Source organism: Meleagris gallopavo, chromosome 11, assembly GCF_000146605.3.
Source record: "Meleagris gallopavo isolate NT-WF06-2002-E0010 breed Aviagen turkey brand Nicholas breeding stock chromosome 11, Turkey_5.1, whole genome shotgun sequence".
Classification (NCBI taxonomy): domain Eukaryota; kingdom Metazoa; phylum Chordata; class Aves; order Galliformes; family Phasianidae; genus Meleagris; species Meleagris gallopavo.
Window position 1 is genome coordinate 19,254,901 of NC_015021.2, and position 11,392 is coordinate 19,266,292.

Below are 11,392 nucleotides of genomic sequence, written 5' to 3' on the forward strand. Positions count from 1 at the left end.
TCTCATGTGGGTCTGGCTCTTTTGCAGGGAGAGAATGTGCCCTGGGGATCTTGCAGTATCTGCTTTAAAAGTGGATATCCAGAAAAAAAGAAAAAAAGAAAAAAAAAAAAGAAAAAGGTTTGGGCAGTTGAACTGCTATGAATTTTAAAAGTTATCTCATCTCAAATTCTTACTTTTGCAAGAATTTGGCTGAAGAAATAAATGACCTCAGGTGCACATGACAAGGCTAGCATTATCTGGCCATGTAATTACATACTGCCCAGCTGTGGGAAAATGCACTGACCCCACTGGAGACCTCAGCTGTATAGGAGAGGTTGCTGATTGGTGTGTACCCCTAAAGCTTGGAAAGTCAGGTTGTTTTAAAAACAGTTTCTTGTAAGAACTTGAGCAAGAATGAGACTTCTGTGCTCCTAGGAATTGGTGTAGAGCTACTCTGCTGGCAGAGTAACAGCAATGGGACAGGGCAGTTTCCATCAAAACATTACTAAGCATTAAAGCTATTCTGGAGCCTCCTTTTCCCTTATTACAAATGCAGTATGAATGGGGAGTGTTGCAGTTACTGCCTTTCCTAGTCTAATCCTGAAGGGCAGCAGTGCCTCTCGGACAACGCAGCACTGCTGGGGCAGAGGCAAAGTGTTGGTCTGTGATTCCAGGTGATCCGCTCTGCTGCAGACTGGTCGGCTGGCATCAAGTACCATGAGGAGTCCATCCACGCCGCCTACATCAGCGTGATAGAGAACAGCAAGCACTACATCTACATCGAGGTGAGTGGAAGGAGGGCAGGCATGGCTGGCAGCCATCAGGAGGGCAGTCTTTTAGGAACTGATCTGAAAAAGAAAGCATGCTCATGTATATATATATTTTTATTATTATTATTTTTGCTCATCTCTGGCATTGTGTGACAATAGTTGTGCTTGCTCTTCCCACAGAACCAGTTTTTTATTAGCTGTGCTGACGACAAGGTTGTCTGGAACAAGATCGGCAATGCAATTGCTCAGAGGATTCTTAAAGCTCACAGGTAACCTCCTCTTAACAAGGCAGTCAGAGTCTGCCAGCTGCATTTGTGCAGTGTGGTTCAAAATAATATCGTAATGGACACGACTGTACAGTAGCTCTTCTTCGCAACGCCTATGTAGTCAAACATCTACGTGCTTTTACAGCTGTGAGACTCTTCAGTGGTTTCTGTGCTACCAGGAAGTGGTTTTTTGGACTTACTCTGATGCGTGTGCATATTTAATGATGTAACTTTTTGAAAAACTTGCTTCCCAGAGGTCCTACCTTTGTGTATAGGCAGCCGGTCCTGGTCTATAAGGAGGACAAGCTGATGGATGAGAAGTTTAGACTGGGATGCCTGGCTTGTTTAAACTATCTGTAGAGAGGATTGCTTTTAAATGGGGGATGCAAATACATTTTGAGAATTTGACTGCAGGGTTCAGCTATTGATGGAAGCTCTTTTCCCAATAAGTGCTGGAGAATACTTACAGCCCATTGTAAGGGGCTGTGGTTTGTGCTGGGATGGACACAATTCAGCTGCAAGATGCTCCTTTTACGTGAGATGCCTGACCCCATGCTAATTTGAGTTCCACAGGTAGAGGCTTGTTTTGTTCTGATCCTGGGCATCCTTGCTTAATGTTGCTCTTTTGGAACTTATCCTGAAGATCTGTGTATGCCATAATACAAAAGAGCATCCCTGTGTTGCTGGGCCAGAAAGCTTCTAACACTTTCTTTCACGTGTTGTTTTTCCACGTACAGCTATAGAGAAGCGCTGATGGAAATTAAATAAACTCAGATCCTCTTTGTCTAAAACTTTATTGCTCTATTTACCTTTTTGAATGGCCAGTGTTCTGCTTGCTCCCTGAGCTTTTCCCATCTTTTCTGGCATTTCTGACTTCTTCAGATCAGAATGGAGCAGGCACTTCTCATTAGATGTTGGGTTTCTGCCTGTAGTAGTGCCCAACAGCAGAGCCTGCAGAGCTGCTTTGTACCACTTGCAGAGGGACTTTGGGCTGTGCAAACTTTCATAGTGGCGCACACAGTCTGCAAAAAAAAACCTGAGCATAAACTGCTGATGACAGGTAGAGAAGATCTGAACCTGGAAGTACATTTCATACTCTGCTCCCTTCAAGTTGGTGTAGCGGCCTTGTGGACAGAAACCAAACCAGTCAACACAGAGAAGGTGAGACCAAGCAGGAAGACTTGCAGGCTGATATTTTCCTCAAATGTGTTGTTGTAGGGAAAACAAGCGTTACCGAGTGTACGTGGTGATCCCACTGCTGCCTGGCTTCGAGGGTGACATCTCGACAGGCGGGGGCAATGCGCTGCAGGCCATCATGCACTTCAACTACAGGTACTGTGTGCTGGGGGCCACCCAAAACTGCACCATGATGAGGCCCCATTGCTTCAGCTGCAATGTTGTGCTGTGAGCAGGGCACACACCACAGAAGGAGGTCTTAGTGTCAGAGTGAGTTGAGTTGGAAGGGACCTTACAGCCCACCCAGCCCCAGCTACTGCCATGGGACTGATAGGAGTTTGGTGACATCTCGCACCAGGATCCATCCATGACCTTGAGCACCTCCAGGGATGGGCACCCACAGCTCTGTGGCACCAGTGCCAGGGCCTCACGTCCCCCTGAATAAAGAATTTCATCTTAAACATGGACTGGCATAAATTTATTTTTTAGGAAATGAGCGGCTCTTGATAGTTCTTCCATCGTATGGGAAAATGTGCACACATTTCTTCTGTTTGCATGGGGTATTTAAAAGGCAGCTGTGTTTGCAATTTACCTTGCTTCAATATATTCTATTGCCTTGAGCTGCTGTGGCACTCAGAGCTGCTTAACTCCTTTCCAGGACCATGTGCCGAGGAGAGAATTCAATCCTGAGCCAGCTGAAGTCAGAAGGTAAAAGCTGTATTCCTTTCCTACAAGGCCATGAGATGCTGCTGTTGGACAGATGGATCTGTAAGCTGAAGCTCACGTTTTCCAGTTGCATTACGCTTGGAAGAGCTACAGCTTTGTAAACCCCAGGCAGTGGAGACAGGCATACCAAAAGCCGTGCTGCAAAACATTAGGCAGCAAGGCCCTATCTGCAGCTCCTGGCTGCACACAGCTCACTTCTTGCTGGTGTAGCCAAGGGATCGGGGTTGGGCTGAAGCGTCAAGAGCGACCTCAGCCTCTGCAGCTTCCAAGCAACCCAGAGGTTGTGTGAGCTATGGCTGCCTTCAGCCTTGCATCTGAATGCAGCCCTGTTCTGGAGGAGGGAAGGACCCCAGGGAGGAGCACAGCACAGTTCCAGCTGCTTACATGTGTTGTACTCATGAGAGGCATCCCAAACACTTGTTAGTTCTGGTGCTCTGCGCAAATCCGTGCTGCAGGCAATGACACTGGGACGTGTTTTCAGTACCATGCATGGGCAAAGCACCTGCTTATAGCCTTTCTGCAGAAAAGCAGGCATGGGGTCTGGTGATTTTTAAGGTTCCCATATAAGCTGGGAGTATTTTCATGCTGTGAGAGGGGGATTTGGGTCAGCTTTCACCAAAGTGGAATGTCTGAGCAGGCAGCAGAGCAGAGAAGCCCACAGGTGGTTTTAGTGCCCATTTTTAAATAAACATACTTCCAATCCCTGCTTGTGCGCTTTTGTAGCACAAGATGTTAAAGTAAGTTGTGCTGTTCATATGGGGCTTTACATAAAGAGGATTTTTTCTTATTTTTCTCAGCCCATTGGTTTTGTTCTCTCTTCATTCTCAGTTGGAGATAAGTGGATCAATTACATTTCCTTCTGTGGGCTCCGAACGTATGCAGAGTTGGAAGGAAAACTGGTCACTGAGCTCATCTATGTCCACAGCAAGCTGCTGATTGCTGATGACAACACGGTCATAATTGGTGAGCAGGGATTCTGCCCTTAGCTTCTGCCCTGCGCCCAGTGTGGGCTGTGATGCTGCATGCTTCTCTGTGTTGCTGGGAGTTCTTCCCTATGAAATACTTTGCTGTTAAAATACAGACAAATAAATTCATCAGGAGGATAGGTAGGAGGGAAAAAAGGGTTTGGAAAGCTGTCATTTAATTTGTTTTTTTTAAAAACAGCTTTAAATCTCTGTGTAGCAGTTATGAGAATCCCAGTGCAGGGAATATTGTCCATCTGTCTTGTATCAGGCTCGGCTCTAGCAGGAGGACTTGTGAGACTTGTCATCTGTTCCTTAAAGAACAGAATGTGCTGTGAAATTTGGACGGTTTGGGCAACATGTGTCATTTATCAGCTCTGTTTCCTAGGAGTGGGGAAATAGGTTATAACAAATAAGAGAGAGTATTTCATCTGTCTCTGTGACCATATTTACTATGAGACTGTGAAGCAAAGACAAGAGACCTCAGGCTCTGAATTGCACATTGCAACAGAAAAGCAGAATTGGAGCCTGTTTCTTTAACAAAGCCCTTTCTGATCTGTTATATCAGCAAAGAGAACAGTTCCATAGCAGATTTTACAAGAGTCGAAACTCTCCCTCAGAGCAGCAGCTCAGCTCTTGCCTCTAATGGCTCCTGGGGAGGTTTGCACTCCTTGCCCTGCCATGCGCATGAAGTAGCGTTGACCTTTCTCCCCTTTCAAAAGTAATCAGGATTAACTAAGTCCGGCCCTCCACCTTCCCAGGAGGGACCGTTCCCTTGGTGCTGTCTTTGTGCTTTATCACTTATGTGACATTGCCTGTTCCCTCTCAGGCTCTGCCAACATCAACGACCGCAGCATGCTGGGCAAGCGGGACAGCGAAGTAGCCATCATTGTGCAGGACACTGAGACTGTGCCCTCGGTGATGGATGGGGAGGAGTACAGCGCTGGGCGATTCGCCCTGTCCCTCCGGCTGCGCTGCTTCAGGTAGGGCACGGGGACCGGCCAGGCTCAGGCTCGAAAGCTGAGAAATCCAACAAGCTGCTGCTGTGTCAGATTGAGCACTGCTGGGCCTGGCTCTAGCCCAGAGTTTGGCTGCTGCTTACCAGAGTTAGTCTTCCTCCTGCCATCCCTGTTCTCAGCTGGCAGCTTGACTTACAGAGCATTTTGCTTGGGGAATTCTCTAGGAGAGCTTGTAAATAAGACAGTGCTGTTTTCCTCTGGATACTGTTTTCATACTGTTTCAATTTTGGGTGGTGGTGTCTCTTTCTAATGAAAGTTTGTTCATTCAGAGCAACCATCTGGCTGACAACGTAGTTGGTTTTTCATTAAGACCTCTTTCCTTTTCCTTTCTCCCCCCCCTGTTTCCCATCTGGACAGTTACTGCGCAGAAGAAAGGGCGAAAATCAGGCAGCAATAAGGCTAATGAGGGACTGTGGCAGCAGGAAGGCGTTCTGCCTTTTGGCAAGTCCTAGGGACACTTGGGGACTTGTGTGTTTGGGACAGATACCTTTCCTGGTGTTTCCAAGAGTGGGAGTGCCAGGACTTGGCTTGAGCAGGCATCAATCCCTTCCTCTTTTTGTCTCAGGGTTGTCCTCGGCGGCTCCGATCTCAATCCGGACCACCAGGATCCCGTCTGTGAACGGTTCTTTAAGGAGGTGTGGATCTCCACAGCAGCCCGCAATGCCACCATCTTCGATAAGGTGATGCCTTGACCTATTGCAGGTGGGAGGGCTGGGGCAGCAGGGTGAGCTCCTGGAGTCAGTCAGATATTCTGAATGAATGAACGTTATCATTAAAATGCCATAGCTGGGAACAAGAAACTGGAGCATCCTCACACCACTCCAGTGTGCTTACTTCTAGTTGGCGATCTCCAAGCTGTATTTTAACTGCTGCCATCCGGAGGAATATGTGTTCAGTATTTTTATCTTTCTCAGGAAATCCACCTCACTGTATTTCCCCATGCTGACTTGCCATTTCTGTCTGTTCTTCTCAGGTGTTCCGATGCCTTCCCAGTGACCAGGTGAATAATTTAGCCCAGCTGCGTGATTTCATCAACAAACCAATATTAGCAAATGATGATCCGGTGAAAGCAGCTGAAGAACTGAAAAAGATTCGTGGGTTTCTGGTACAATTCCCCTTCCGTTTCCTGGAGGAAGAGTACTTGCTTCCCTCTGTTGGAACAAAGGAGTCCATGGTACCCATGGAGGTTTGGACTTAAGGAGATGCAGACTGCTTTACATTTTAAAGTTTGGTTCTCTGGAGACAAGCTAATGAACAATATGTGATTTCTGAAATCTGTTCATTGCTAAGGGAAGCAAGAAAGATCTCCACCAAGCTAATGTGCCTTTCTCAAGGATCTTGGTGGAGGAACTTCAAGCAAATCGACACTAGAAAGGAGAGGAGCAGAAAGACTCGGAATTCGTGACAAATAAGAAGTTTCAACTCTGAGGAGTTACTTCTTAAGGCACATTCTGAACACCTAGAGGATGCATGCCACTTCCTAGGATAGGGAACAAATCCTAACTGCTGTTGTTACTACTGCCAGCTGCGTGCTGTGGTTGCACATGTGCTGTGGGAGCCTCCTCGGGCTCTGGGGCACCACGTGGTGGCTCAGCAGAGACCCTCACCTCATTTTGGGCGACGTCAGAGCCCTTCGAGCAGCTCTGTCACTGCAGGAGGTGCTGCCCAACCATCACTGCTTGCCAAGCATGGATGTTGCATCTCTTAGTAGGAAACACACAAACAATCTGTTGTTGGAATCAGTATTTTGGTCTCTTCTCCCCTCTAGGGGAGGAAAAATACTGTTTTTCCTGTGGCTAGAGCAATCAGCATTCCTATGTGCAACACGGTGCTGTGTGGGTGCTGGGAAAGGGCAGCCTCCGTGGAGCTGAAGGTGCTGGCAATCGGCAGCTTTCTGTCCTTTACAGAAGTACAGCACATCTCTTTGTTTAAAAGGCACATGAAAGCTTTGTCCAAGTTTTAAACTAAAGCCTTATGTCTCTGGAGCTGAAGGCAGATGAGGCAGTGTGATGGGGAACAGCTACTCCTTCAGCTTGGCTCATGCAAGCTTACACTATGCTCTGCCTACTTCACTCGTGCAATTATATCACATTCTATAGGCAGACCTTTCCATTCCTTTTTTGCTTCCTATTTAAGAGGTTAAGGCTATGAAGCCAGAGGCGGAGTGTTAGCAGGCTGTGCTCAGACTGAGCAGACACCTCACCCTGTGGATGGGGTAAACACAAGGAAATGGGAGAATTCAGCAAAACCTATTCTCTAATCTTCTTTGTTATTAGACCAGTTTTGATCCTGAGCTCAGTTGTTCCGAACACATCCTTCCAGGGAAAACTCCATTCCCAAGCTATTTTGCATCTCACAGTGCAGCGAAGCAGCAATTTGATCTGACATCCTTGAACAAAACAGTGCAGCTCCTGGGCTAGGATATGGCCTGGTAGGTGTCAGCCCAGTCTCTGTCCCACAACAAACTGTGTCCCCTAATTTCATGCCCAGCCCCAACTGCAGCCTTGGGAGAGGAGCTTCCTATGCCAAACACTAAAAACATGCTGCAGAAAACACACAGCAAGAGCTGCAGAAGTGGGAGACTGAGGTCCTGTGCTGCATGAGGGCTGGGACTCAGTGAGGTGTGACCCGCATTGCTCCGCATGCCCAAAGCTGCTCAGTCAAAAGCCCAGGTGATCTGTTTTCTAATTTAGTTCATTAGCAAGTTTCATTTTACTTTTCTTAGCAGTTCCAACAATCTCACCTGTTTTTAACTGGAAAAGAATTACAGTGGTCATCTGCCTATTCCCAGCCATGTGGCTGGCATCACTTTCTAGCTGATTGTTTGCTCTATCTTCAGAACTGTAAATAGGCACCAGGTCACTCTGCACAGCATTGCTTGCACAAGAAGTGAACACCAACATTCCCCAGGCAAATCACATTTCAGCCATATCCTGCAGTTCTCTCTGCTTTATGCTCTCTTTGTAGATGGAATTGCAAATTTCTCTGTTCTGTTTGGTGTACTCGTGGTCTGATCAGCCAGGTGGAAGTGCATGTGCAGTAGTTTCATGATAATCTTTGGTCCAAGAGGTTGATGCTTTTGGCTGGCATGCTGCTAGCAGATAACTCTGTTCTCTTGTTTTTAACCTTAAAAAATCAACCTGGGTTTTCCCCCCGCCCCTCGCAGAGCCAGAGCAAGGTGCTATGCATCAACTGTTGGCAATCAGAAGAGATCAAAGGTGTCTTGTTATCCTATGTCAGTGCTGGTTCAGAGCTTTTATCTCTTGAGATGTTTTTAGCTGATTTAGTTGGAACAAAGCTGCTAACTTCAAACAATGACAGCCTGTCAGAGCCATTGCAAGTCACAGAGATTGGCAGTCATAGTTGAAAAGGCTCAACCCCCACCGCCTGTATGCAGGAACACTGAAGAAATGTAAGGCTGTCAGCTTCCAAGTGCTCTTATTGTCCCCATTCTCTTATTAGCAAAGATAGTTATAATCATTAAATTATATTGTCTTTAAGTTGGAAGCAGACTATTGGGGCTTCATAGCTGTTGGTGTTAGTGGAAAACAGCTCTGCACACCTGAGCAGCAATGTACACTCCACTCATCTGCACCATTGCTGGCCATACCTGGGCTATGTGGCTCTGCTCAGAGACAGCTGGAGCTTTATTTCTTATATTAAGAACCCTGTGAGGTTGAAGACCTTAAGATAGTCAATATCTGCAACTGAACAATCACTACTTCTTAGGCCTTAGTACCAGAGCAGTTTGGCTTTTCAGACCTTCCAACTGCAAAGGATTGCTCGCAGATGTACAGTACTGTAACATGGGATGTGGGTTCAAGCGCTAGCAAGCCTGGAAACATGCACTGTTTCTTGTGACATTTGCTCATTAGAACTGAACGAAAGGGGAGAGGTTTCTCCCAGGCTTAGGCTTTATTTCGCAGTTTAACCAGGTATGACATTTATTTTTTATTTTTTATTTTTATTTATTCCTTAATAGATGCCACTTTGGGAACTCACACTCCTTATCATATCTTCATGATTTTTTTTTTTTAATCTAATATTTAAAAATGTATGTATATTGTTGTATGGATGTTGGACTGGATAAATGTTTCACGGTAGAATTGGCACATGGTTTAAAAACTTGAAGGATAAGATGCCATCGTATGCTAAGAATGTTGCTAACAGTAACATCAGACACCCAGTGCTTTGGTTGCTGGTCTCAGCTTGCAGCTGGGAGGTACAGATCTGTGCTCTGACTTGTCTGCAGCTGGCCATTGTGTTCACAGAGGCACCAGGCTAGCAAGTCCTCAGCGTGGGTTTTTCCAGGCTGACAGCGATGGTGCACAATGCCGTTGTTCCTTAAATCCACGCACAATCAGACTCGGGCTTGGTGTGCTGTTATCACTGCAGTGGTTTGCACTTGTTGCTAGAACTGCCGGGGGATTTCAGTCTATACCCAGCAGCTGTATCTGTGGTCCATGAGAAGATATCTGGATGGCCCTTTAAGTGAATGTTTTCTTTCTCCTGCCAAGGTGTGGAGACCGGTCCCACTGCCCTGCCCTGGTCCCCCATTGCTGCTGCTCTGCACTGCCAGCAGAAGAGATTCTGCGGGAGCTGTGGATGTTTCAATGCATGCTCATGTTTTGTGGCACTCATTCTGCAAACGGTCCCCGGGAGGCACTCCCTGCTGCACCGCTGGGATCCTGCTGGGAGCAGGATGGGGGTGAAACCAGGAGCACTGCGCTGTGCCAGTGAATCAAATGGAACATACACTGACTACATCAGACCACTGAATGCAGTGATTCTGTATGGGTTTTTCTATTCCTGCCTGCTTTCTTGTTGTATTTTCATATCTTTGATTATTCTGTTTTTAACCTCCGGCTGTTCTGTCCTCGATGTAAATAATTCTGATGTACTGACTTTTTCCTGACAGTCGGGAAAAGAGAAAAACATTGTCAAAAGTCACAGGTCCTGGAATGTTTTTTTCTGTATCGTCTCTCTGGCGAAAGCTGTCCCCTATGTGAGAGCTCCCACTGCGGGTTGAGCACAGGTCCCACACCCCTGCCTCCATGAGCACCCACTATCCCTTCTGTGAAGGCCGCTGGAACCCAGTTTGTACCCTCGTTTCTGCTGATTATTGCTTTCCTCTCCACTCTGTGTATGGTAAATGAATGTGTATTAAAGGACTGAAAATACAACGGAGCATGGCGTGCTGAAACACTTGGCTTTGGTCTCGTTCCTGCTTGTTTTGGTGTCTGCAGCCACAACCTGCTCATGGGGCGCAGAGCAGTGGGAAAAGACCCAGAGCCCCCAGAAATAAAAGGTGGGTCTGAATCGTTGGGGTTTTCCTAGGAGAGAGAATTTGCTGAAGTAGAACTGCACAGGAGGAGAACATTGGACTTCTTGAAATAAACAAACAATCCTGTTTTAATGAGCCCGAGCTACTATGAAAAGTGCAGATAGAAACAGTCCATCTCCACAACAGCATTAACTTGTGGCTCTCCCTTTTAACTTTCAGTAGAGGAAATTCAGCACTGAAAGAGCAAAAAGCAGATTGCTGCTGACCTCCAGGGAAAAAAGATGAATAAAGCAGTGGCGTTTCCAAGCAATCCTTCAAACTGAAAACTTTAGCTTCTATTTCCTAGGTTTCTGTGTCACGTGTGCAGGCACACAGGTGCTTTTACTGGGCACATGGCTTCATCTCCATCCATTAGCCCATTAAAAATACACATACAAGTGAATAACCAGGTTTCTCCTCCAAAAATCAATGTTTTTATTTCTCCACAATTACACCAGCTCTTCAGATGTTTGAGTACATCTCTGTAGCGCTGATGCAGTGGAGCGAGGGCTGTAAGAGCCTGAATCCCAACAGCAGTGTGAGTGAAATGCTCAATTTTTGTTTTATTGGAAAAATTAGAAGTGACAGTTTCAAAATTGGTTCCACTGCTCTGATTGATTACTCAGAATATTTCGCTCAAAATGATTATGGCAAGGCTTTCTGCTGAGGCTCGTGGCTGAGATGGAAATTAATTTGGGAGGGGGATGAGGGGGGAAGGAAGTTCTTGAAAAAGAAGAAATTATTCTGCAAGGGAAACAGTTTATACCCAGAATCAATGATGAGTGATCACTTCATATTCAGCCCGATCTTGATAATTAAACACCCGGCAAGCTATTACTGGAGGACAAAGGAGAGACAGCCAGTGTTATCAGAGCTTTGCAGGTTTGTTGTGCGAGTTAGTGGTGCCCAGAGGAAGCGGGAGTGGTCTGCATGGTGCTTGCAGGCCCTGCTGACACTTTCCCATACAGAGCAGCCCTGAGCCAAGCTGTGTGGTTGGATAAGGGACCACAATGCTGGGCTGCAAGCGCTGGGCCAGGAGGAACTGCCAGGGCACATGATGGTTGTTGCAGGGCTTGGGCACCCACAACTGCGTCAAAACAGCAGAAAAGTGCTGGCAATTGATACCCTCTTTGCTAGGTTGTCATCCTTATCCTGTTTTCCTCTAGTCCAG

General features: G+C 46.6%; 1 protein-coding gene across 1 annotated transcript in view; it reads left to right on the plus strand.

Moving 5' to 3' along the window:
- Window positions 1–10,101, plus strand: part of PLD1 (phospholipase D1) — a 45,787-nt gene extending 35,686 nt beyond the window's left edge. The window contains exons 19-26 of the mRNA XM_010716922.3: window positions 654–764; window positions 930–1,018; window positions 2,234–2,347; window positions 2,850–2,899; window positions 3,746–3,880; window positions 4,709–4,862; window positions 5,464–5,578; window positions 5,872–10,101. Coding sequence (XP_010715224.1) covers window positions 654–764; window positions 930–1,018; window positions 2,234–2,347; window positions 2,850–2,899; window positions 3,746–3,880; window positions 4,709–4,862; window positions 5,464–5,578; window positions 5,872–6,096 — 993 coding nt within the window. The 3' untranslated portion in view covers window positions 6,097–10,101. The remainder of the gene's footprint in view (window positions 1–653; window positions 765–929; window positions 1,019–2,233; window positions 2,348–2,849; window positions 2,900–3,745; window positions 3,881–4,708; window positions 4,863–5,463; window positions 5,579–5,871) is intronic.
- Window positions 10,102–11,392: the final 1,291 nt, after the last annotated feature.